This window comes from Balaenoptera physalus, assembly GCF_965194825.1.
Source record: "Balaenoptera physalus genome assembly, chromosome: 1".
Lineage (NCBI taxonomy): Eukaryota > Metazoa > Chordata > Mammalia > Artiodactyla > Balaenopteridae > Balaenoptera > Balaenoptera physalus.
In genome coordinates, this window is record NC_138882.1 from 94,202,534 (window position 1) to 94,227,701 (window position 25,168).

General features: G+C 41.2%; 1 protein-coding gene across 9 annotated transcripts in view; it reads right to left on the reverse strand.

Annotated features, from left to right (window-relative positions):
* SLC22A15 (solute carrier family 22 member 15) overlaps nt 1–25,168 on the reverse strand; it is a 129,682-nt gene that overhangs the window by 42,958 nt on the left and 61,556 nt on the right. For 6 of the 9 annotated variants that reach the window (XR_014262696.1, XR_014262697.1, XR_014262698.1 and 3 more), the window contains exons 7-11: nt 20,872–21,012; nt 17,960–18,045; nt 4,294–4,414; nt 2,367–2,439; nt 88–276 (exon numbers count right to left, since the gene is read on the reverse strand). Coding sequence is in view for 3 of the 9 variants with exons in the window: in XM_082458729.1 (XP_082314855.1) it covers nt 88–276; nt 2,367–2,439; nt 4,294–4,414; nt 17,960–18,045; nt 20,872–21,012 (610 nt within the window). In the remaining 6 variants the exon portion in view is untranslated. Of the gene's footprint in view, nt 1–87; nt 277–2,362; nt 2,440–4,293; nt 4,415–17,959; nt 18,046–20,871; nt 21,013–25,168 lie in introns of all 9 variants that reach the window. The other 3 variants (XM_082458731.1, XM_082458730.1, XR_014262701.1) reach the window with 2 other exon arrangements.

Here is a 25,168-nt window from a genome sequence, read left to right on the forward strand (position 1 = left end):
AACCAGATATTCTTTTTTTTTCTTTTCCCCCAAAACTATCATCATCCGAATGGTAAATCTGAATGATTAAGAAAAATTCCATCATACCTGAGGGGGATCCAAGGTCTGTAAAGATAACGTCTCCTCCCCCAGCCTCCGATATGAGTACACCTGAAGGTCAGAAAACGTCTCTAGCAATGGACTGTTAAGGGTTTCTGGCAATAATAAACTCAGGAGGCCTGAGGTCAGCCCCGTGGCTCCAAAGACAATGAAGGGTAAAGACCACTGCACGTACTTCTATGGGGGCAGGGAGTGAAATGAAAACAAACAAAAACTCAGTGTTAGTTTCCTAGCAGATGACATCAGCAGTCTTATGACCCAGGACCTGCCATGTTTACTGTCCAGGCCCTGCCTCCTCACTAGAATACAGCAGAAAGCCCGTCTTCTTTCCCCTTAGAGAATTATCCCAGGAAACCAGAGCCAGTCCTCGGGCACAGAGACAGGAGTGAGTAGATCAAAAGGACAGCGCTAGCCTGTGCAGCAGACGCAGCCGACTGTTCATGCACGGGCTGGGGACTGCGGGGAAGGGGCTTGGCTGTCTGAGCAGGGCAGACACACGGCCAGAGTGCGTGGTGAGTCGGACACTCAGCTTCCACTCCAGGTGAGTGGCCTGCAGCACAGTGATCTCCACACGCAGGAGACGCCCCGCATATTTGCTGACAACGACGAACTTTAATGCTCTCAACACTGGAACGGGCCAAACAGTCCCACATATGTGTTCTGATTCACTAAGCACCAGAACTGAGAGGCACGGGGCTTAAAGGCGTAAACACCCTGAAAAGGAAGAGAAAGGCCTAGAGAAACCTATACACATGGTTTGGACATGGTAGCGGGCCGGTCCAAAAGACGGTCTCAGGAAAATTTAAATACAAACATACAATTTCAAAGATAACACCAAGGTTCTTGCAGGACGGGGCTCTGGGGGATTTCTGAGCTGATTACCATTCCTGAGTTCCTGCACAGGAGCGACCCAGCTTTATCACCTTTCGGTTTGGGCTTCCAAATTCGGCGGCTAGTTAGGATGTCCCTTCTGATCATCTTTTCCTGATTTTTCAAAGGTGAAGAGATGATGGAGCAGGAGAGGGAGGCATGGGGAGGGGAGAGGAGGGGGACGAAAAACTCTGACCTCCGGCCGCCTGCGTGCAAACACGTGCCCAGAACTGTGGGCCTGCTGTTGAATCAAGGGGAACGTTCACCTCTTCTCAACTTAGTGGGACTCAGGGAAGACACAGCGCTGGGTGTTACAATGTTCTAGGACAGCCGTCCAAAGTCGGGCATCATTAATGATAAACACCTAGCGTTGGACACATTTTGCAAAATGAAACTAATATGACTCCTTCATAAGAAGGGTCTTGTGATCTAAAATTGAGCATGATAGTGGGAAGCAGCCGCATAGCACAGGGAGATCAGCTCGGTGCTTTGTGACCACCTAGAGGGGTGGGATAGGGAGGGTGGGAGGGAGGGAGACGCAAGAGGGAAGAGATATGGGAACATATGTATATGTATAGCTGATTCACTCTGTTATACAGCAGAAACTGACACACCATTGTAAAGCAATTATACTCCAATAAAGATGTGGAAAAAAATTAAAAAAAATAAAATTGAGCATGAAACACAGAGAAATACTCAGAAAAAGGAAGTGTATCCCACTTCCCCAAGAAAAGAAAAGGCTACAGTGGCATTTCAGAGACGTCCTGTACTAGGACGAGGCGAGCAGTTGCCTGAGTGATGAGCAATTGTCTCCAGAAGAGGCTCAAGGCCCCACATCAAACCTAATCACACTTCAACAAGTCTTGGCTGGGAAAGTCCTAGAGGAGACCAAGCAGAGACCTGCACAGGGGCTCCATGGGATCTCTCTCAGAACATGGACATTTTGAGATTGGATGGAGTTTACTTTATCTCTCTTTCACCTTCTTCTCTTCTAATTTTCTTTTCCGAGTGGTGTGCTGTGTTCTCTGTTATTTAATACAGGGTACCAATGCCTACAGCATATAGTTGTGGTGAAGACTGCATGATATGATGTACGTAAAGGGCTTAGCACAGAGCTCAGCACACAGCAGAAACTTAGGAAATGTTCACTAATCAACTAACGTACAAATGGGGACAGGAAGGGGCAGGCTGGCAGTAGCTAACTCTCCAGTGAATACAGCCAATCCCTGGGAAGGGTCCATCTGCCCTCATGGATCCTTCATCTAAAAGGCACAAGGTGCACATTTGTGTCAGGCTGATCTTAAAACGGCAGCTGTTTTACTGCTCTTTCTACTCAAAAGCACAAACATTTCCGAAGCAGAGAATCAAGAAGAACAAACTAGGAGGTACAAACCAACCAGTGAGGGGATGAAGGGAGCAATAATCCCACCAACTCTGGAGAACATGGAACAAGTTCCAAGCCCAACATTCCTGAAAGGCAAAAGGAAAAGTAAAAAAAAAAAGTCAGTAAGTTCTAGGGGGACAATTTAAAGACTCAAAGGGGTAGTGGGCTCAGAATAACAAACCCCAAAGTGGAAGTGCAGGATGCTACAGAGCAGTACTGCCCACTAGAACTTTCTGTGATGCTGCAAATGTTCTGTACTCGCCCTGTCCAATACGGAAGCGCCCAGACACAGGCAGCTACAGAGAGCTCAATGCAACTAAGAATGAGGAACTGAATTTTTAATTCACTTCATTTTCATTAATTTAAACTTAAATAGCAACATGTGATATTGGACAGTGCAGGTATAGAGGCTGGTGCAGAAGTGAGCATGTGAATATTTCTTGTTAAATGTTCTCCTGGGTTCTCGTGTCTTAGGTCTCCTATCAGTTAAAACATCCATAGAAGAGCCAGGGTTTAATGATCTGAAAAGTCTGCCCATTTCTTTAAACTCAACTAATTAACTACGAAAGGATCAGGCATATAAATAGGAATTGATTGGACATATATTCTCAGGAAACCAAGAACATTACCTTCTTGGGGAATGTGGGTATCAAGGAGGGGGAGGAAATGAGAATGATAATGATTATAAGTAGGGTGACCATACAGCACCCTGTTATCCCAGCCAAATTGTTAATAATGCCCACATTCGCTCTCAAAAGTGTCCCAGTTTGGAACTAAACGGTCACCCTAGTTTTATAGGCAATAGCCAGAGAAAGCAGGTTCTGGGAATAATCAGGGAATGACACGCCAATCACAGACAACCTGATCTCTTACTGGGAAAAAGGCAGACGGAACCATTACGCTTCTTGCATGGATAAGGGAAAAAGAAGGATCTGTTTGGAATGATCCTCAAAAAAAGACCGGGAAAATGCCGACTGGGGGACTATGGTCCAGCCCACAGAGGCTGTTCTGTAAAGACTAAGCTGCATCCCTGCCCTTCAAATTTAGGTTTGTTTTTTTGTTTTCAGACTTATTTTATGAGGGGAAACTTAGGATGGAATATGTTGGGTTTTTTGATTTTGTTTTTGAATACGTTATTTTTGATATAAGCACGTCCTACTCATTGAAAACCACCTTTAACAACTAATACATAAATATAATATTCACTTATAACTATACGGAATTATCTTTATTTATTTATTTATTTTTTGGCTGCGCTGGGTCTTGGTTGCTGCGCGCGGGCTTTCTCCAGTTGCAGCGAGCGGGGGCTACTCTTCGTTGCCGTGTGCGGGCTTCTCATTGCAGTGGCTTCTCTTGTTGTGGAGCATGGGCTTTAGGCACGCGGGCTTCAGTAGTTGTGGCATGTGGGCTCAGGAGTTGTGGTGCACGGGCTTAGCTGCTTCGCGGCGTGTGGGATCTTTCCGGACCAGGGATTGTACCTGTGTCCCCTGCGTTGGCAGGCGGATTCTTAACCAGTGCGCCACCAGGGAAGTCCCATCTTTTTTAAAATCTGTATATTTTGTGCTAAAATATAGGCTCTGTGATAACAGGGACCTTGTCTCCTGGTCCATTGTGTACCTGACACAGGAGGGTTGACTGAATAACTCACATGCACTGAAATAAAAATGACATCCGAGCACTATTTGGGTGATGGGATACGTTTAGTGTAGAGTACTTCTCTCAAGATTGACAGGGAATTCAGCCCAAGATAAAGTTACGTTTTCCTCTGCCAAGAGGGCAAGAGCAGTCTCCACAGGTGCTGGGCTCACAACTGCTTGCTGAGTTGCTGTTAGCCCACACTCGCTGTGCTCCAGGTGGAGTGAGGACCACGCCTCTGTCAATGCAAACATCTACAACAGAATTCAGGACATGGGAAGGAGAAGCCTGTGTGTGAGGCATACCTGATGACCGTGGGGTACAGCTCCGAGGTGTAGATATACACGACATTGAAGGCAGCGCTGATGGTCAGCTTCCCCAGCAGGGACAAGGAGCGGCTGTTCACCACTGCGAACACACCTGTGTCTGAGGAGGACAAGTGCCACATGTGTGAGGTTCTTGGTGGAGAAAAATTCATCTAAGTGACACACTTAATTCTGAAGGAGCGAGAGACATTTGTGGTGATCTCAAACAGGGAAGAGGTCATATAACCAGACACACATTCAGAAGGTTTAGTCATCACACACAGCAAATATTTCTCAGCATTTTGGCCATCCTCAGGAAATCTTACACAGTGGCTGTCGTGATGTGTGATTAAACCCGCACAACCTAAATGTCCATCAACAGATGACTAGATAAAGGAGATGGGATATGTATATATACGTACACACACACAAAGGAATACTACGCAGCCATAAAAAAGAATGAAATAATGCCATTTGCAGCAACACGGATGGACCTAGAGATTATCATACTAAGCGAAGTTAAGTCACACAAAGACAAATACCATACGATATCACTTATATGTGGAATCTAAAATATGACACAAATGAACATGCCTATGAAACAAAAACAGACTCAACAGATATAGAGAAGAAACTTGTGGTCGCCAAGGAGGAGGGGTCGGGGAGGGAAAGATTGGGAGTTTGGGATTAGCAGATGCAAACTATTATATAGAGAATGGATAAACAACAAGGTCCTACTGTTTAGCACAGGGAACTATATTCAATATCCTGTAAAAGCCATAATGGAAAAGAATATGAAAAAGAATATATGTATAACTAAATCATTTTGCTGTACAGCAGAAATTAACACATTATAAATCAACTATACTTCAATAAAATTAAAAAAAAAAAAAAAAACAAAACCCTGCACTCACTCCTGAATGACAGATGTCCCTGAAAACTTCTGTACTGGGGTCAAGTAAGCTTCACAGAAGTCGTTAAGTTCCACCTATCTCAGGGTATTACTTGCCTCTCCTTTCTTCCCAACCTCATTCAACAATCAATGATGTAAAAGGTTGATTAGCATGACAAGCCCTGACACATGAGAGGAGTGAGTCTCAAAAAACTCCTATCTTCAGTTTGCACTCCTTGGTGTTCCATTGTAAAGATAAGGAATAATCCCACTAAACTACTACCGGAAGATATAAAACATTAACGTTCTTTAAAGAACAAGACTCTAAATGTGGAACTACTTTTCATCCTTCCTCCTCCCCAACTTCTTACTTGAAGATTACTAATCAATAATGATATTTCAATTTCTTAATGTAACGTTTTTTACATAAAATGCAAAAATACAGTTTATGCTAGTTCACGTCCCTATCAAAAATGCTATCAATTGTCCAGTGGTTCTTTCCTTTATTAATACTATCTTCTCTGGGATCTTACAATTTAATTATTCCCTTTCAAACATATATAACCTCTCCCCTTCAGCAGCCCACTAGGCCGTAACCTTCAAAATAACAGTTTTCTTCCCCTTAGGAAAAAGCAAAAATTCTCACTGGCTCCATTGCACTTTCTCCCCTTCACAATCAAACATCTCCAGTGAGTGATTGACCCTTCATTTCCTCAAACGCATCTGCCCTGCACATCACTACAATGTGGCCTCCAATACCATCCTCTCCTGAAACTCCTATTCTTGAAGGTCAGCAGCAATGTCCTGAGCACCAACGTAATTGCCTCTCATTCTCTTTGACATTTCTGACTAATAGAACATGCCTGTCCCTTCCTTGGGACTGCACGCCTGGCTCATCCAAACCACTCTTCCCTTAAATAACTCAAATGCAATATTCTTTCCTGCCCTGGACCTCCACGGCGCCCATTTCCCAATCCATGCAAATGGCATGCTTTAGACACTCTCCTGTAGTTGCTTTCTTTTCCATCTTGTCTGACCCCAATAATATTTTGAGTTGCCTCAGGCTAAGGCCTTGTTTGTATCTGTTCCCCTCACGGCACCTCCCATAGTCTGATCACTAAATATTTATTGAAAGAGTCAGTATAAAGACTATAACAGGGATTAATTTAAGTGAAGAGAATCTGTGCTCCTGTTCTTTCAATGTCTGAGGAGGGAGGCACATAATATATCCCATTCCAAAATAAAAGTTTCACATTCCCAGCTTGACTATGAAATACAACTTCAACTACTTTAAAGATGGCGCTCTGAACGCAGTGGCCCGGGCACTGCCAAACTTGACCATCTGGGGCCTTCTTCTCTTCCGCCAGGCTATCTGGAAGAATATGTCAGCAATTTTAAGTACTGAATATATTATTTTAAGCCATGAGGTGCTTCTGGAAAAAGAAGCATGCTCAAGGTATAGGTCTGGACTTTTGATATCTAACAACTTCAAGTAAACCAATAATGAGGGCAAATTAAATTCATCAATGATTTTCCAGAAAACTGAGTGAGTCAGGAAGAGGTCTTGGGGGGCACTGAAGCAAACAGAAATGTGCACGTTTGCTCGACTGCAAATGATCTTTGGGACTGTTTTCAACCCATACAGGATGGTACCTTTCAGAACTGTGTTGGAGATACTCTACAACATCTTTAAAACAGGTTAGGGGATTGCCATCCTGAAAACTAAATTCAAATAACATGTCGCAGAAGGCTTACCATCTAAACACCCACAAGATCCAAGGCTGGAAGATTTCTCCCCTGTGAGGCTCAGGACACTTCCAGCAGTGGCCCATCTGAGGAGCCTGGCCCCAGCCGCATACCCACAAGTGCTCCCATCAGCCTGACACCTCATCTGATGCTTGAAACTTCTCTCCTTGTTCCTGCCAATGGAGTCTGTAGTGGCCATTTGAACCTGGGGGAACTCACTCTCTCCCAAGATAGCCCATGCCAATTTCAGACAGCTCTGTTTATTAGAAAACTATTTCTTAGCCTGCCCGTGGAGCTGCCGGTCTATCGGTCATCATGAGTTAATATTTAGGAAGGCTTTGCGGCCACTGGGCTGGTTCCCTGGATTTCTGACCTTGGTTTTTATCTGAAAATGAAATTAGATATTATTGGCTATTATCAATGAATGTTCAAAGTGACTGTTTAGGAAAAAAGAGTGATTTAAAAGGAAAAATTAAGCTCAATTATCTTTAGGAGGAAAAAAAGGGAATTTTCAAAACACTTGTATTCTTCAAAGTACTGAACTTCAGAGGTTTTAAGTTGATTCCAATGATGAAGATACTACGGACATCATTTTCAGAACTAGTTATCTGAAGTTTTCTCAGAGTCCATTAGGGTCTCAGTACGTTACAGTCACATTTCACTGACCCAAATAGTAAAAATTAAACTTAATCATCCACTTTATTCACTGGGTGATTATAGTAAATTTTTATTGTTTATGAATATGTTAAAAATCTTTAAGACAGCTGTAGGTCCTGTACTATGATACATAAGTTGGGCAAAGAACCACAATTCATTTTGCTTTCCTTTGGTTTTTTTTTTTCTAAAGAAAAATACCACATATGCCAAAAATTCTGTCACTATAGTTTTGCCATTTCTAGAATTTCACATGAATGAAATAATTCAGTTTGTAGGCTTTTGTGTCTGGCTTCTTTTAGTTAGCATAATGCTTTTGAAATTCATCCACATTGCTCCCTGCATCAGTAGGTCACAGCTCATTGCTTTGTTGTTGGTGAGTAATTCATTGTACGGATATAACACAATTTGTTTATCCGTTCCTCAGCTGAGGGGCATTTGGGTTCCTTCCAGTTTGGGGCTATTATTAATAAAGCTACTACGAACATCAAAGTCCTTTTGTGGATCTATGTTTCTGCTTCTTTTGGGTAAAGTTGAATCAGACAGTAAATGTATGTTTCTCTTTAAAATAAGCTGCTAATGTTATCCAAAGTCTCTGTACCATTTTACACTTCTATAAGCAGTGTATGAGAGTTCCAGTTCTTTCTTATCACTGCCAACATTTGGTATGGTCAGTTTTTTTAATTTTAGCCATTCTAATAGGTGTGTAGTGGTATCTCATTGTGGTTTTAATTTCCATTTCCCTAATGTCTAATGATGTTGAACATCTTTTCCCATGCTTATTTTCCATATTTATATCCTTTTGCAGAAGTGTCTGTTTAAACCTTTTTCCCATTGTTTTCTCATTACTGAACTGTGAGAGTCCATTCTATCTTCTGGGTACAAGTTCTTTATCAGGTATACGTTTTACAAATATTTTTCCCAGTCTGTGCCTTGCTTTTCATTTCCTTAATAATGTCTTTTAAAAAGCAAAAGTTTTCATTTTGATGAAGTCTAAGTTATGAATTTTTTTGTGTGCTTTTTGTGTCATATTTAAGAAATCTTTGCCCAAAGTCACTGAGATTTTCTTCCATGTTCTCTTTTAGAAGTTGTGTAGCTTTAGCCTTTATACTGTCGACTGAAAAAAAAAAACACAACCTAAAAGTTGACAATTATGTTTTATTCCAGGGACACACTGAGAACTTACGCCTGGGAGACAGCCTCTCAGATAGCTCTGAGGGACTGTTCTGGACAGTAAGAGAGGAGCCAGGATATATAGGAGTTTTTGCAAAAAAAAATCAGGTAGTCAGAACATCAAAAGATTACTGCCAGTTAAAGAAAAAACAGATATCTCAGGTTAATGAATTTAGCACTTTTCTGTGCATGGGAAAATGCAAGAATCTGGGCTCACTGAAATCATTCTTTTGATATGCACCTTAACTATCTAGGGCCAACATCCTGTTTTCTCCAACCTGAATCACCTCAGGGTGCATCATAGGGGGAACCGATATGGTGGCTGATGGTTTGATGGCTGCAACATTCTTTGTTTACTGATATAGCTGGTGATTCTTTGTCCACAACATTTAGACCTACCATTCATTTCAAGTTAATTACAGCATATGATGGGATGTGCAGGTTGAAGGTACATTTTTTACATATGGATATCCAATTATTCCAGCACGGTTTATTGAAAAGATTGTCTTTTCCTCATTGAATTGACTTGTCATCAAAAATCAATTGACCATGTGTATTCTTCTCTATGTGGGTTATGATTGAATGAAACATTTTTAAAAGGTGAATAAAATCTCAGCCCCCTCAAAAATAAAATAAAAATCAAATGACCGTATATATAGGTCTATTTCATATTCAATTCTATTATCTATGCATCCACCATTATGCCAATATCACATTGTCTTTTTTTTTTTTAATTTTCAGGCCATGCCTCATGGCTTGTGGGATCTTAGTTCCTCAACCAGGTATCGAACCCACGCCACCGCAGTGAAAGTGCCGAGTCCAGGGAATTCCCCATACTGTCTTGATTAACGTAATTTTGTAGTAAGTTTTAAAATCAGGTGGGAAAAAGTCCTCCAACTTAATTTTTCTTGATAAAAATTATTTGGGATATAATTTGCAGTTCCACAGAAATTTTAGTATTAACTTGTCAATATCTATCAGCAAAAAGAAGCCTGGTGGAAATTTTATTGGGATTGTGTTGAAGATAGATTGATTTGGGCAGAACTGACGTCTTAGTATTTTCTGATCCTTGAGCATGGTAAGCTCTTCATTTATTTTATTATTACCATTACCACCAATTCATTTATTTAGTCTTCTTTAACTTCTCTCATCAATGTTTTATATTTTATAGTTTTCTATAGGTCTCATACATATTTTTAAGTTTTTATTTCTAAATATTTCATATTTTTATTTTTTATAAATGGCATTGTTTTACTTCAATTTTAAATTGCTTGTTGTTAATATACAGAACTAAAATTATGTGTCAAAAGACTGCTAATTCTAATTTCTAATTAGAATTTCTAATTAGAATGTCTAATTTCTTAATTCTAATAGATTTTTTTTTAGGATTTTCTATGGAGACAATCATGAAGTCTTGTGAATAAAGACAGTTCTAGTTCCTCCTTTTCATTTTGGATCCCCCTAATTTCTTTTTATTGCCTTGTTGTATTCACTAATAATTTCAGTACAATGCTCCAAAGAAGTGGCAAGAATGGATATCTTTGCCTTTTTCCCAATCTTCGGGAACAAGCATTTAGTTTTTCACCATTAAACGTGATGTTAGCTGTAGGTTTTCCTTTATCAGGCTAAGGAAACTTCTACTTACACTTGCTGCTAGTTTTTGTAAAGAATGGGTGTTGAAACATGACAAGTGCTTTTCCTACTTGTATTGAAATGATCATATGATTTTTTTTTTTCTTTTTGGTATTTTAATATGGTGAATAACACTGATTAGCTTTTGAATGTTAAACCAACTGTGCGTTTGTGGGATAAATCCTGCTTGGTCACGATGTATTATACCTTTTTTATTCATTGTTGAATTTGCTAATGTTTAGTTAATAGATTTTTGCATCTATATTAATGAGAGATATTGGTCTCTAGTTTTCTCATAATGTCTTTGTTTGGTTTTAATATCAGGGTAATTGCTGACCTCACACACTGGGTTGGAAGAGTATTTGCTCTTTTTTTTATTTTCTGGAAGAATGTGTAGAATTATATTATTTCTTCCTTATGTGTTTCATAATTTACCAGTGAAGCCATCTGGGCCTGGAATTCTCTTTGTGGGAATGTTTTAAACTACAAATTAGATATCTTTACTGGATAAAGGGTTATTCAGGTTATCTATGGGTTTGTACACTTTGGTAGTTTGTATCTTTTAAGGAACTTATCCATTTTACCTAAGTTGAATTTATTGGCATAAAAATGTTTATAATATTCCCTTATAAATGTCTACAGTTTCTATAGTGATGTCCCTCTTTCATTCCTGATACTGGTAATCTGTTTCTTCTTTCTTTTTCCTTTATTAGTGTGGCTAGTGGCTTATTGATTTTATTGATCTCAAACAACCAGCTTTTGGTTTCATTGATTTTTCTCTATTATTTTCATGTTTTTACTTTATTGATTTTTACTTAGATTTATTATTTCCTTCCTTTTGCTTACTTTGTGTTTAATTTGTCAGTCTTTTTTTTTTTTTTTTTAATTTGCCTTCTATTTTCTTAAGGGAGATGCTTAGATCATTGATTTGAAAACTTCCTTTTTTCTGATACTTTTTTAAAAAATCTATTTTTGGCTGCGTTGGGTCTTCGTTGTTGCACGTGGGCTTTCTCTAGTTGCGGCGAGCAGGGGCTACTCTTCATTGAGGTGTGAGGGCTTCTCATTGCGGTGGCTTCTCTTGTTGTGGAGCACGGGCTCTAGGCACATGGGCTTCAGTAGTTGCAGCACACGGGCTCAGCAGGTGCGGCACACTGGCCCTAGAGCGCGCAATCTTCAGTAGTTGTGGCGCAGCTCAGTAGTTGTGGCTCGCGGGCTCTAGAGCACAGGCTCAGTAGCTGTGGCACAGAGGCTTAGCTGCTCTGCAGCATGTGGGATCTTCCCGGACCAGGGATCGAACCTGTGTCCCCTGCATTGGCAGGCAGATTCTTAACCACTGTGCCACCAGGGAAGCCCGATACATTTTTTAATTATACAAATTTCCCTCTAAGCGCTGCTTTACTGCATCCCACAAACTGAATATGTTGTACTTTAATTATTGTTTAATTAAAATTTTTCTAATTTCCTTTGCGATTTCTTCTTTGACGCATGTGTTTTTAGAAGAATGTTTTTGGAAATCCAAATATTTGAGGATTTCCTGATAGCTTTCTGTTATTGATTTCTACTTTAATACCATTATGGTCAAAGAACTTATTTTTGTAAGATTTCAATCCTTTTAAACTTATTGATACTTGTTTTATGGCCCCGAACATGATCTCTCTTGGTACATGTCCTGGGTGTGCTCTTCAGACAGAAAGCATATTCTGCTGTTTTAGGTAGTGTGTCCGACAATTAGGTCATGTAGGCTGTTTAAGCCTCCATATCCTAATTCTTTTCTGTCAGTTTTTCTCAGTCATTGAGAGAGAGTACTGAAATATCCAACTGTAATGTTGGATTTGTCTATTTCTCCTTTCAGTTCTGTCCATTTTGCTTCCTGTGCTTTGAATGTTATCAGACACACACATAATCGGGATTGTAGCATCTTCTTGATGAACTGACCACTTTCTCATAATGTGTTTATAGTTTTCATCAAATCTGGAAAGTAGTTGACCATCATTTCTGCAAATATCTTTTTTTTTTTACTTCCTCCTTCTCGGGTTCCAGTTGCATAACTGTTGGGCTTGGTGTTGTCCTACAACTTTTGTTTGTTTCATTCTGCAGCTTCTTTTGTTATATCTTCCTCACTGATCTTTTCTTCTGTGGTTCATCTCATCCACTGCCTTTTTTTTTTTTTCATATAATGTATGTTTCATCCCTAGATGTAATGTGTGCCTCTTTTTCTATCTTCTCTTTCTCTGCTCATTATTATCTTGCTGTCTTCTACCTTCGTAAACACATGCAGTATATTTATAATAGCTGTTTTAAGGTCCCTGCCTCTTCATTCTATTGTCTGTGTCATTTTTGGTTCTGTTTCTATTGACATTTCTCCTGGTTGTGGGAGGTATTTTCCTGCTCATTTGCATGCCTGGTGATACTGCCTGGATGCCAGAGGTTGTGAATGTTACACTGTTAGGTGCTGGATTTTATTGTATTCCTTTACATATTGTTGCTCTTTTTCCTGGAATGCAGTTAAGTTACTGGGAATCACTTGATCCTCTAAATTTTTTAAGCACTTTTAGAGCAAGCTCTGCTATAGCAGAATAGCCTATAGTGTTGGGCTACTTTGACCCAGGAGATCTCTACCCAGTGCTCCACGTCTGGCTAAAGGCAACACGAACCAGGCATGGCCCTAGGTTCCAAGAATTGTTTCACTTGTTCCTTTCTGGTGGCCACCTCCCCAGCCTCAGTAGCTTCCTCAAATGCATGCCCAGATCAGTAAGCAGCCAAGGGCTCAGAGATCTTCTGCAGATCTCTAGAATTCTTCCTCTATATATTCCTCTATATATCTTACTCCTCTCCAGTAGTTTGCCCAGGAAATTCTACCCATATTGGCCTTCCCAAGCTTTACTATCTGTCTTATCAATTTGGTAAGAGCACCAGGATTTGCTGGGTGTCCCTTTGTGCACTGAGGCCTGGAGACCTGAGCTAGGGCACTCTTAGGGCACATCTTGCTTCATTTCTCTCAGGGATCACTTCTGTGCTCTGCAACCTGTTGTCCAATGTCTGAAAATCAGTGTTTCTTATATTTTGTCTGGTTTTATAGTTGTTTAAAACAGGAGGTTAGCTGGTCTCCATTACTATCATAGCCTGTTAAAATTAAAGTTCCTATAGCATTCTGTTGTCAATTCTCATATGGCACCCTCTGTTGTTATTGTTTTTGTTTCTGTTTTTATGAATCATTCATTTTCCTCACTAGATTATAAGCTCTTTGAGGCCAGGAACCAGGTCATATTTATAAATAGTACCCTGTACATAGCAGGCCCTAGAGAAGTCAAATGAATAAAGAACGGGCAGGCCGAGGTTGAACAAAGCAATGAGAGATAAAGGTTCTACTAGAGTTGAGTCTGAGGACACTCCCTTCAACTGTGAAACTGTTTATCTAGTCATGTGCTGTGACGTCCCAGTATTCAGATTCTCTGGCAGGATCATACCTGCCAGAAACCTCCTTGCCAACCTCCTTACCCAGTGCCACCCTGACAAGCCAGGTTCTTGAACTCTGGCCAATTCCCATCAGGCCTGCCCATTGAAGAGTTAAGAATGGGTCCTAGTCAGGCAGCATTAATTCTCTAAGGCTATGGCTTTACCATGTGCAATGAATACTTTGGTCCTAAAACTCTAAGAGGACAAATAAGCATTCCCAAAAGAGCACTGATTTTAGAGTCAGAGAGATGTGGGATCTGAATCCCAGGTGTGCTGCTTACTTGCTGTGCAACCTTGGACAAGTTGCTTGACCTACCTGAGCTTTAGTTTCCTTAGGAAATGAGGATAAGAGGTAATACCTCTATGTATGAAGAAAACCCAGCACACAGTTAACATTTAATAAGTGGTCACCAGGGGATTTCCCTGGTGGCACTGTGGTTAAGACTCCACGCTCCCAATGCAGGGGGCCCAGGTTCAATCCCTGGTCAGGGAACTAGATCCCACATGCATGTCGGAACTAAGAGTTCTCATGCCACAACTAAGGAGCCCGCCTGCCGCAACTAAGACCCGGCACAACCAAATAAATAATAAATAAAATAAATATTAAAAGAAAATAAATGGGCGCCAGTATTACAGCTTAATTAGGACCCTTTAAGCAAGGATAGAGATCAGGTAAAATGTATGAGGACCAATCTGTGGAAGAAATTAGTGGCCACTTGGTAACACTGCCCTCAGGGGAGAACATTTACTTGGAGGCCAACCAGGGTGCAAATATGTACTGAATAGGACACTTCTGTCCAATAATTATCAACCATGGGCTAAGGAATGCCACGCAATCTATTTTCTAGCTTACTGGCTGTCTCTTATAGAGGTATACCTATGTCTGTGCCTCGGACACTGGGTATCACAGTCATACGTAGATGTTAAAAAAGAGTTGGTAGGCAGAGGGCCACCTGAGTTGACAGAGACAGCAAATGCATGTTTGGTGGGAAAAAGTGAGGGCAAATGAGCATAAAAAGCAGCGAGAAAATGAGTGGTCACCAAGCTCACATAAGATGGTAACAGACGTTTTCAAACTGCTAGGTCTCTTTCTTAATATACATTTATCAGAACTTTCACAACAGGTAGCCTAAACCTCGGCACTTTGAAAAAATTGAGATTTAAAAGAAAGCATCCAAAATGTTTTGAAGAGTAAATATGAAAGGTTCAAAGAAAGTTTAAAGAATAAATACTTTTAGCTCAAAGTAGCGAAGATTCAGGAATAGCTAGATGACTCCCTGCAAAGGGAGAAAGGATTATGCAGAAAAGGGGTGACCATCTGTTCTCTATCTCTAGTGATGAATAAAATGAAAGGAAACGGGCTCAGCTGTAGTGGAAGAGGCTCATTCTAACCTTTGCGTGGCTATTAAAAATAGAAACTACTTGCTAAGGAACATTATGGAACTTCTTTCTCTGGAAATCTTCAAAGATAGACTACATCCACTTTTCTAAGTATGACAGGAATCCTGTTCGGGGGGCGCATCTGTGGGTGTGTAAGACAGATGTGCTGTGTTTGTAACTCAGTCTCCACCAAGGGCATGATCCACGAGGGGCTCAGCTGCTCTCTTAGGACAGACTGGAAGTGAGCACAGTGTGGTGACCGGTCTAGACGGGAGACCACGAATCTGCTTTCCCTTTGGGTTTGTGTGGAAAGGGCTGTGTGCAGAGGCCCAGGGTGTGGGTTACCTGGAGTACAGATATGTGGGAGCGAGGAAAGATATGAATCGGCCTGGCTTGCCGAGGTGTGACAGCTTACAGGGGCATTTAGAGTAACAAGGAAAAGTTTCTCTCTATAGAGTAATAAATAGACCGCTGGATATAACAGGTAGAAAACAACTGAATTTCTACGTTGTCTATGAGAAACAGAATCTGCTGAACTGAAAGTTGCAGTGATTTGAAGCCCATTAATGTCTTGTCCCAGACAAACAGAACTGGGCACTTAGTTCTACAAGCCCACGGCAGGGCAAGAGCTGAGGAGTTTCTCGTTTTGCTGGCACTAGCACAGGTAACAACTTTCTTAAAACTGAGACATTTTTTTTTTTTTTTGTACATGGAAAAGTATTTATTGAAAACATGGTTACTGACAGGTAGATCCTGGCTACTCTCAGGTTACAATCTTGGCTCCCAACTGGAAGTGTTACCTCTTTTTTTTTTTGGCCTCTCATTTTATTTTCCCTAAAACGTTCCATCCTAGGATAGGTAGATCTTATATAAATATATATACATGTCTGTATAAGTATGGCCTATAGTAAAAAAAACATATAGTACACTCTTCATTGGGCAGTACCCACCATGCTAGGCGGCCAATGCTGAATGCCACTGTGCCCATGTGTGTCCAAGGAGAGGAGCTGTGCATGCGGTTTACAAGTGCTGCAGCACCAGGGAAGCCTCGATGGCAAATTTACTGAATTCTCTAGTTTCCAGGATTCCATGAAAATCACTGTAAGGCTGTTCTTTTTTTAAAAAATTAATTAATTTATTTATTTTGGGTTGTGTTGGGTCTTCATTGCTGCACGCGGGCTTTCTCTAGTTGCGGTGAGCGGGGGCTACTCTTCGTTGTGGTGCGCTGGCTTCTCATTGTGGTGGCTTCTCTTGCTGCGGAGCACGGGCTCTAGGCACACAGGCTCAGCAGTTGTGGCTCGTGGGCTCTACAGCACAGGATCAGTAGTTGTGGTGCACGAGCTTAGTTGCTCCGTGGCACATGGGATCTTCCCGGACCAGGGCTCGAACCCGTGCCCCCTGAATTGGCAGGCGGATTCTTAACCACTGCGCCACCAGGGAAGTCCCCAAGGCTGTTCTAAATATTGAGTAAAATCCTAACTAATGAACCAACAGTGCTCTGGATTTAAGGCACAGAACTCCAGGTGGCAGCTAGCAGCACAGCAGGTGTACTGGAGGGCTGCATAACTAGGACACGTGGCCTTGGAGTCTTCAGTGAGATGCTGGTACACCTGACCCTTAAGGAGAAGCGATCACCAAAGGAGCACTTAATACGTGGTGTGCTCCGACGGGAAATGAATTCGTCAGCTGCATTTCTAGTCGTTATCAAAACTTTATGTTAGGGACTTCCCTGGTGGTCCAGTGGTTAGGACTCGGGAGCTTTGACTGCTGGGGCCCGGGTTCAATCCCCGGTCGGGGAACTAAGATCCCACAGGCCGCACGGTGCAGCCAAAAAACAAAAATTTATGTTAAACCATTTCACAATGATTCCCACCTGAAGAACAAGCGCCATGGTGGAACCCTATCAAAATCCAAAAGTCCCCAAAACAGGGCTTTCATTGTACCCTATTCCCTAGCAGCAGAGAGTTTGTTATGACCCACTTCTTATGGTTGAAAATCACTGCTACAACCACAGTTTTTGATGTAATAGAGGGCATGTCTCAGGTGTGCTAGTGCGGAAAAGAGGTTGAGGACCAGTACTATCTATAGAATTTCTATAGAGGGGCAGAAGCCATGTTAGATATGGATGCCAAAGGGACCTTTTTTTAAAGCTGTGTTTACACAGCAAAGCTACAAATATAAAAATAGCAAGTTTCCTAAGGATGTTTTATTCACACTTTCTATAAGAATGAGAGAAGGTCAATCGGCACCAACAGTGACTATTATTCTTATTGTGCTGTTGTTATTATCAGGGTGCCTTGGGAGTATTGATGGAGACAATGAGGGGTGCTGAAGCCACCGTGGAGAACCAGTGCCTCTCACCTCCAGTCTCGTGACTGGCTGGAATGAGGAGGGCAATCTGCAGCCTTGGACAGAGTCTCCTTCTGTGCAGAACTAAATGGCCCACATCATCATCAAATAAACAACTCCAACATCACCAGTACTGCAGTCCAGACACCCCAGATGGTAGCTTAATCGCCTGAAAGAATTAATAGTGCACCTCTAAGCACATTATTCACCCGGAGAATAGTTTAGGCAATGGAAAGAATCTGGTCCATTATACCCCACACCATTGCTAAATAATATGCAGTCACAGAAATGAAGCACGGCATATGGTGATCGCTCCACTATATTGAGATTCATTGTAATAAAAGTGCTATTCAAAACCCTCATGTAGAAATTGGAAAGGCATACCTTTCTTTTCTGGAAGAAACATGACAATAAGACAAGCCAGTCCTCCTAGGCACAGAAATGCTGCTAATGTCCGCTTCCGGCCAAACCTAAATAATACAAAGAAATTCACGTTTCCCTTGAGAATCTTATACATTCATCTGCTTCATCCCCCTAACCTTCCTTTTTAAATGTCCTCACTTTCATTATATGTTCATCTTTTCTTAAGGAGTGGGTGGCACATGTGATTGACCAGGACATAAAATAAGTAACCATCACAAAGCCAAGGAAAACTTGCTGGATGGCGGGTTTAAATCATGTGTGCAGGAAAAGAATAGGGAATCATTCTATCTATTTCTGTGAGTGCTTACTATGTTTCAGGCACTTTCTGTGTTGAAATGCTTTCTATGTTATCTTACTTAAAGCTAATAATAAACCTGTAAGGCATATGCTGTTATATTCTCTATCTTCTAGAGAATAACACTGAGACATGGAGAATGGAGTCTTCCAGCTCATTTCATTTTCTGGTTACTGGTATCTTAAGCAGTTAAAATTTTAAACACACCTCTCTCTCTCTTAAAAAGACAAACAGAAAGAAACTCTTGTTAGTATGTCAGAATTCAGTGAAATTTATTGCACACTTTCTTGGGAGAAATAATTTTCAAATAAGAGCTCTAGACTTAGAAGAAAGATATGAACATTAATAGGCCTTCCTTTACTAGGAGCCGGCAATGCGCTAGGTCCTCTGTCAGGAGCTTCAGTGTTATTGTAATTTTTGTAACAATTTTTCCAGGGGAATTTTATAATCCCTGGTTTAAGGATAACTACATGGAGGTTTAGCAAGGTTAACTTCTCAAAGTCATAAAACTAACACGAGGCTAAGACTAGATTTGGACGCAGGTCTGCCTGATCCCCAAGGTGGTGTTCCTTCCCTCTGCTTCAGATTTTAATCCTGACTCTGGTGTGGAGGGCTGGGAGACAGGGAAGGACTCAGGTCTCCAGGTTATTGTGCTTAATTTAACAGTCAGTATTGCATGCCTTTCAAGTGACAGGCATCATTCTAGCCAGGCACTAGGGATGCAAAGACACCTAGGACACACACCCCCATCGACTGTGTCCTTGTAACACTGTCCGTGGTCATCAGAGGGGTGCATAGGAACCTGTAACAGGAAGCACACCGGGGATGGTGGCAACAGATTTCTGAACACTCTGCCTGACTCAGCCCTTGGACCATGATGACGGCACACTCAGTCACTAACAGAGGGGTCAGCAGAGGCAACTGGGACCACCCCCCTGAGAAAAGCCCTGCAACTGAACAGAATCCAAAACTGCCCTCTAAAATGCGCTGACCGCAATATCCATGACGACAGCACCCAGTGCAATGCTAAAGGAGTGCTGTTTTTGGTAAAAATGATGATTTCTGGAGAATGAGAAATGGCAAAATCCAACTGATTCCTAGCTCACAATTTTCAGTTGCCCTGATCAGGGGTTCAGTAACAGAAGGAATCTGAGAAAGCTGAGGAAAGGGTGCTCTATAAAAGAACTTTTAAAAAACATTTCAAAACTGTGCCCACTGACAATGGACAGCAAAAGCAGGATCTCTTCTTCCTCTCAACAAAGTCCAGGGGATCTTAAGAGGAAAGAAAAGTCTTTTCATTCCTCCAGCTCTTTGTCTTGTGTGAGAGCTTCTAAATGATAGTGATTGGGTCATGGAGCTCTACCTATGTCGAGTCAATATTCCCACATGTTGGGACGAACAAATCACACACAGACTGCTCAAAAACTGTTGGGTGGTAATGTCTTAATATTGGATTAAAAAACCTATGAAGACCTAAATAGACATTTCTCCAAAGAAGACGTACAGATGGCCAATAAGCACGTGAAAAGATGCTCAACATCACTAATTATTAGAGAAATGCAAATCAAAACTACAATGAGGCATCACTTCATACTGGTCAGAATGGCCATCATCAAAAAGTCTACAAACAATATATGCTGGAGAGGGTGTGAGGAAAAGGGAACCCTCCTACGCTGTTGGTGGGAATGTAAATTGGTGCAACCACTATGGAAAACAGTATGGAGGTTCCTTAAAAAAACTAAAAATAGAGCTACAATATGATCCAGTAATCCGACTCCTGGGCATATATCTGGAGAAAACTCTAATTCGAAAATATACACGCACCTCAGTGTTCACAGCAGCACTATTTACAATAGCCAAGACACGGAAGCAACCTAGATGCCCATCAACAGATGAATGGATAAAGAAGATGTGGTATATATATATATGATGGAATATTACTCGGTCATAAAAAAGAATGAAATGATGCCATTTGCAGCAACATGAATGGACTATCACACTGAGTAAGTCAGACAGAGAAAGACAAATATCATATCACTTATACGTGGAATCTAAAATATGACACAAATGAACTTAACTACAGAACAGAAACAGACTCACAGACATAGAAAACAAACGTATGGTTACCAAAGGGGAAGGGCAGGGAGGGATAAATTAGGAGTTTGGGATTAGCAGATACAAACTACTGTAGATAAAATAGATAAACAACAAGGTCCTACTGTACAGCACAGGGAACTATATTCAGTATCTTGTAATAAACTATAATGGAAGAGATTATGAAAAAGAATATGTATATGTATAACTGAATCATTTTGCTGTATACCAGAAACTAACACAACATGGTGAATCAACTATAGTTCAATTAAAAAAACCTACATAATAACTCATAAACTTGAAGCCCAAGAAATAACACACTAAAAAATGAATTCTCACTGTGTTTGGTCTGAAAAGAATTCTAATCACCATGGAGTACTTAGCAGATCCTGCATATGGACAAAGACAATAATACTTAGATATTTATGTATGTTAGTGTGTGTGTGTCCTCAACGTGGTGCACTTCATATCCACCCATACTCACCATTTTTGGTTAATCAAGTAGATGCAGATAGGGTAAGATGGAATCTCTATGAGGCCAGACAGGGCCAAGTTGGCATAAATATTTCCACCTAGATCACCTGCACTCAGAGTTAGGCCATAATACACCAAGCTGCACACAAACCTGCAATTGGGGGTGAAAGACAAGAAAGACAATGAAAAAGCCGATAAGAATTTACCAGAAGATTCAAATCTTGGTTCAATAATGCCATCTGGCTCAAGCACTAAGCCTGACTCTCCCACTAAGCTTTCTATCCTAATATAATTTCTATACTAGGGCAAAATAAAAAAGGGGCCTTGGAAATGATTTGAGCTACATCCAGATGCTCTATAAAGCAAATGTGTGGCCAGCTCCTGACAGAGGAGACATCGCTTGTGCTTTCATCACACTTTTCTGCATTTAAATGAAGACAGTGACTCTATTCTTACTGTATATAATTCAACAGCTTATTGAACACTTGCCCTAGGCAATTGTGATATTATCGAAATGACTCTAGAAAAGAACTCCCAGAGAGAAAGCCAACAGAGGATGGTGTTGAGAACAGATGTTGATAAGTGCCTGGGTTGCCAGCGGGTGGCCTGCAGGCCAGGGTGACAGGGACTCTATAACCCCTGACCAGGTTCTCAACCCCTCCTGGCATTCAGCAGGTGCATATGCTATAGACGCCCAGAACAGGAAAGAGAAGACGAGGGCCATGGTAGAGGCAGGCTCCTCTAGGATGAGCAAAGCCCTGCATCTATTTCTGCACGCCACCGCCGAAACACTGAGGGGGCGCCTCCTAGGAGGCAGGCATTGTGCCAGGCACAGAGCCCACGTCCCGCAGCCCAGGAGCTACGCTGGAGCAAGGGCCATCCTGAAACTCCAGGTTGGGGAATAATAAGAACTTCTTCCAGAGTGAAGGGACTAAAGTAGCCCCCGCTTATCTGCTGGGGATACGTTCCAAGACTCCCAGTGGATGTCTGACACCTCAGATAGTACCGAACCCTATATATACTATGTTTTTTCCTAGCCATACACCTATGATAAGGTTTAATTTATAAATTAGGCCCAGTAAGAGAACATCCGAATTGCTGGCATGACTACTCTCGTGCTTTGGGGCCATTATTAAGTAAAATGAGGGTGACTTGAACACAAGCACTGCGATACCGGATAGTCGATCTGATAAGAAGGACAGTGATTAAGTGGCTAATGGGCAGGATATGTTGGACAAAGGGATGATTCAGGTCCCAAGTGGGATGCAGCGGGAGGGTGCGAGATTTCATTACGCTACTCAGAATGGCATGCAATTTAAAACTTATGAGTTGTTTCTTTCTGGAATTTTCCGTTTAATATTTTCAGACTGCAATTGACCTTGGGTAACTGAAACCACAGAAAGCAAAACCTTTTGTGCCTAGGAAATTGCAGTATTAAAAATAAAACAAACTAGAAGAGAACAAAAATAAACCCTGACTAGGCTTTTTTTTTTAATTAATTTTTATTGCAGTATAGTTTTGCTTTACAACGTTGTGTTAGTTTCTGCTGTACAGCAAAGGGAATCAACTATACGTATACATATATCGCCTCTCATTTGGATTTCCTTCCCATTTAGGTCACCACAGAGCATTGAGTAGAGTTCCCTGTGCTATACAGTAGGTTCTCATCAATTATCTATTTTATACAGAGATCAATAGTGTACATATGTCAATCCCAATCTCCCAATTCATCCCACACCCCCTCCTTTTCCCCCTCTGTAAACTATAAATTTCTATACAAATAGTAAAAGACGGGCTTCGGAAGTTCATTAGTTTTTATGTTTTTACAATTCATTTTGACAAGTGTTTATTATGAGGCAATTCCCATTTGCTTCTCTTTTCCTTAGAAAAAGTCCAATGAGCTGCAGCTATGATGAGACCAACAGGAAAGGGAAAGCTTTCTCTCCGTCTCTGCCAAAACAGCAAAATGGGCCAAATGCCCTGGGCTATTAAGAATGGGCCACAGGAACCAAGGAGAGGGATGGGGAGGGAAGACGGACCCCTGAAGCTGGCCTGCTTAGTGACTCATCCCTCTCTGGCAAATTAGCCCAGGCAGCAGCTACTTCCCATTACTTCTTCCTGGGTGGAGCTGTCATTCATATACTGAGGATGCTGAGCAGAGTCATAGCTGGGACATCACGGGTAAGGATGCAAGGTGACACTGAATTGTCTGTTTTCCCCGTCCCCGAGCACTTTGCCTGTAAGCAGCAGGCTAGACAATTTAAAATATTTTCCTGAAGTACTTAAAAAATCCTTCCCATCTGCAGTAGAGACCCCCCCCTTTACATAACGCTATTCCTAATGTGTTGTATGTGTTAGTGTGTATCTATTCTGCATTTAAAATAGAAATCCTGGGGCTTCCCTGGTGGCGCAGTGGTTGAGAATCTGCCTGCTAATGCAGGGGACACGGGTTCGAGCCCTGGTCTGGGAAGATCCCACATGCCGCGGAGCAACTAGGCCCGTGAGCCACAACTACTGAGCCTGCGCGTCTGGAGCCTGTGCTCCGCAACAAGAGAGGCCACTATAGTGAGAGGCCCACGCATCGCGATGAAGAGTGGCCCCCGCTTGCCGCAACTAGAGAAAGCCCTCACAGAAACGAAGACCCAACACAGCCAAAAATAAATAAATTAATTAATTAAAAAAAAAAAATAGAAATCCCAGTGAAGTATTCCAGCAATGGAAACACACATACATATTTAAACTAAGTTGTGAAGGTAGCAAGTATGGCACAAATAAACAGAGCCAGTTCAAGACACTAGAGGGATTTAGTTGCCAGCTGGTGGTGAGAGAAAATGGGGAGAACGTGGGCAAGGAAGGCCTATGGTCTCAGACTCCATTTGCAGATTTCTTTGCTGGTAGAGTTGGTCGTTGGGATGCATAATTACAGCTATTCAAATCATTTCAATCCTGTTTATGTGCCCCAAACAAAATTTAAAATGCTTGCGTAATATTTAACAGTATATTTAGGGCACCAAAGAACTATTTAAAAAGGCACTACTGTGGGAAATAACCAAAGGAACAGATGTTAAGCACAGAGGTATAATTTTACTCCCCAGTTAAGGTTTTCTTCAATGACAGATCCACAGAGAAGATTTTAGAATTTTATAGCATCTTCAAAAAGAACGGCAGTATGTGGAATGACACCGTCTCTGTTATCGTGTATTTTAACATTCTGAGCCCGGGGGAAGAAGTTTATTTGAGAACAGCTCCTTTGGCCGTGTCAGACATAAAATAAACATGAACATTCTCCCTGGCTCTAAGTCTAGTTTGTTTGTTTTTCTGTCTGTCTGTTTTTTATCCCCTGAAGGCCAGAACCCAAAAGTTAATATTCCTGGAAAAAACAAAAACTTAAAAACAAGAAGTAAATAATCCCTAAGAAAGGAGATACTTCCTTCAAGGCAGAGGGTTTGACTGACTGTCTACTTGACATGCAAATGCAGTTTTATGGAACCTTAAGTACCTGAACATACTTTGTAAGGATTTCCTGTACAATTGGTGGAACCTCAAATTAGTAGCTCCTACGCTGTATTGTCAGGTTTGGCTTTAAAAAAGCATGAAACAATGCCATTTGCAGCAACATGGATGGACCTAGAGATTGTCATACTGAGTGAAGTGAGTCAGACAGAGAAAGATAAATATCATGATGTCGCTTATATGAGGAATCTTAAAAAAAAAGGGTACAAATGAACTTATCTACAAAACAGAAAAACAGTTACAAATATAGAAAATAAACTTATGGTTACTGGGGGCAAGGCGGGGAGAGGGATAAATTGGAGATTGTGATTGACACATACACATTACTATATATAAAACAGATAACTAATAAGGACCTAACTGTATAGCACAGGGAACTCTACTCAATACTCTGTAATGGCCTATATGGGAAAAAAATCTAAAAAAGAGTTTATATATGTATACATGTGACTGATTCACTTTGCTGTACACCTGAAACTAACACAACATTGTAGATCAACTATACTCCAATAAAAATTTTAAATAAATAAATAAATAATAAAGGCTCCCTTAATCTCCGTGCTTCCAAACTTGTGTCCTTCATTCAACATTTCTTATGCATCTGTGATATTCCAGCACTAGGCTGGCTCAGTGGGGACGGTGGCAGCTGATGTGACCTGGCCCCTAACCATACAGGTGGTAGCCAGGGTTTGGTTGGGTGGGAAAAGAGAATCAAGATATAGAAAACTATCTTGGCAGCTTCTTATTCTCAATATACTGTTCTTTTTAGCTTTACATATACGATTAATTTCATA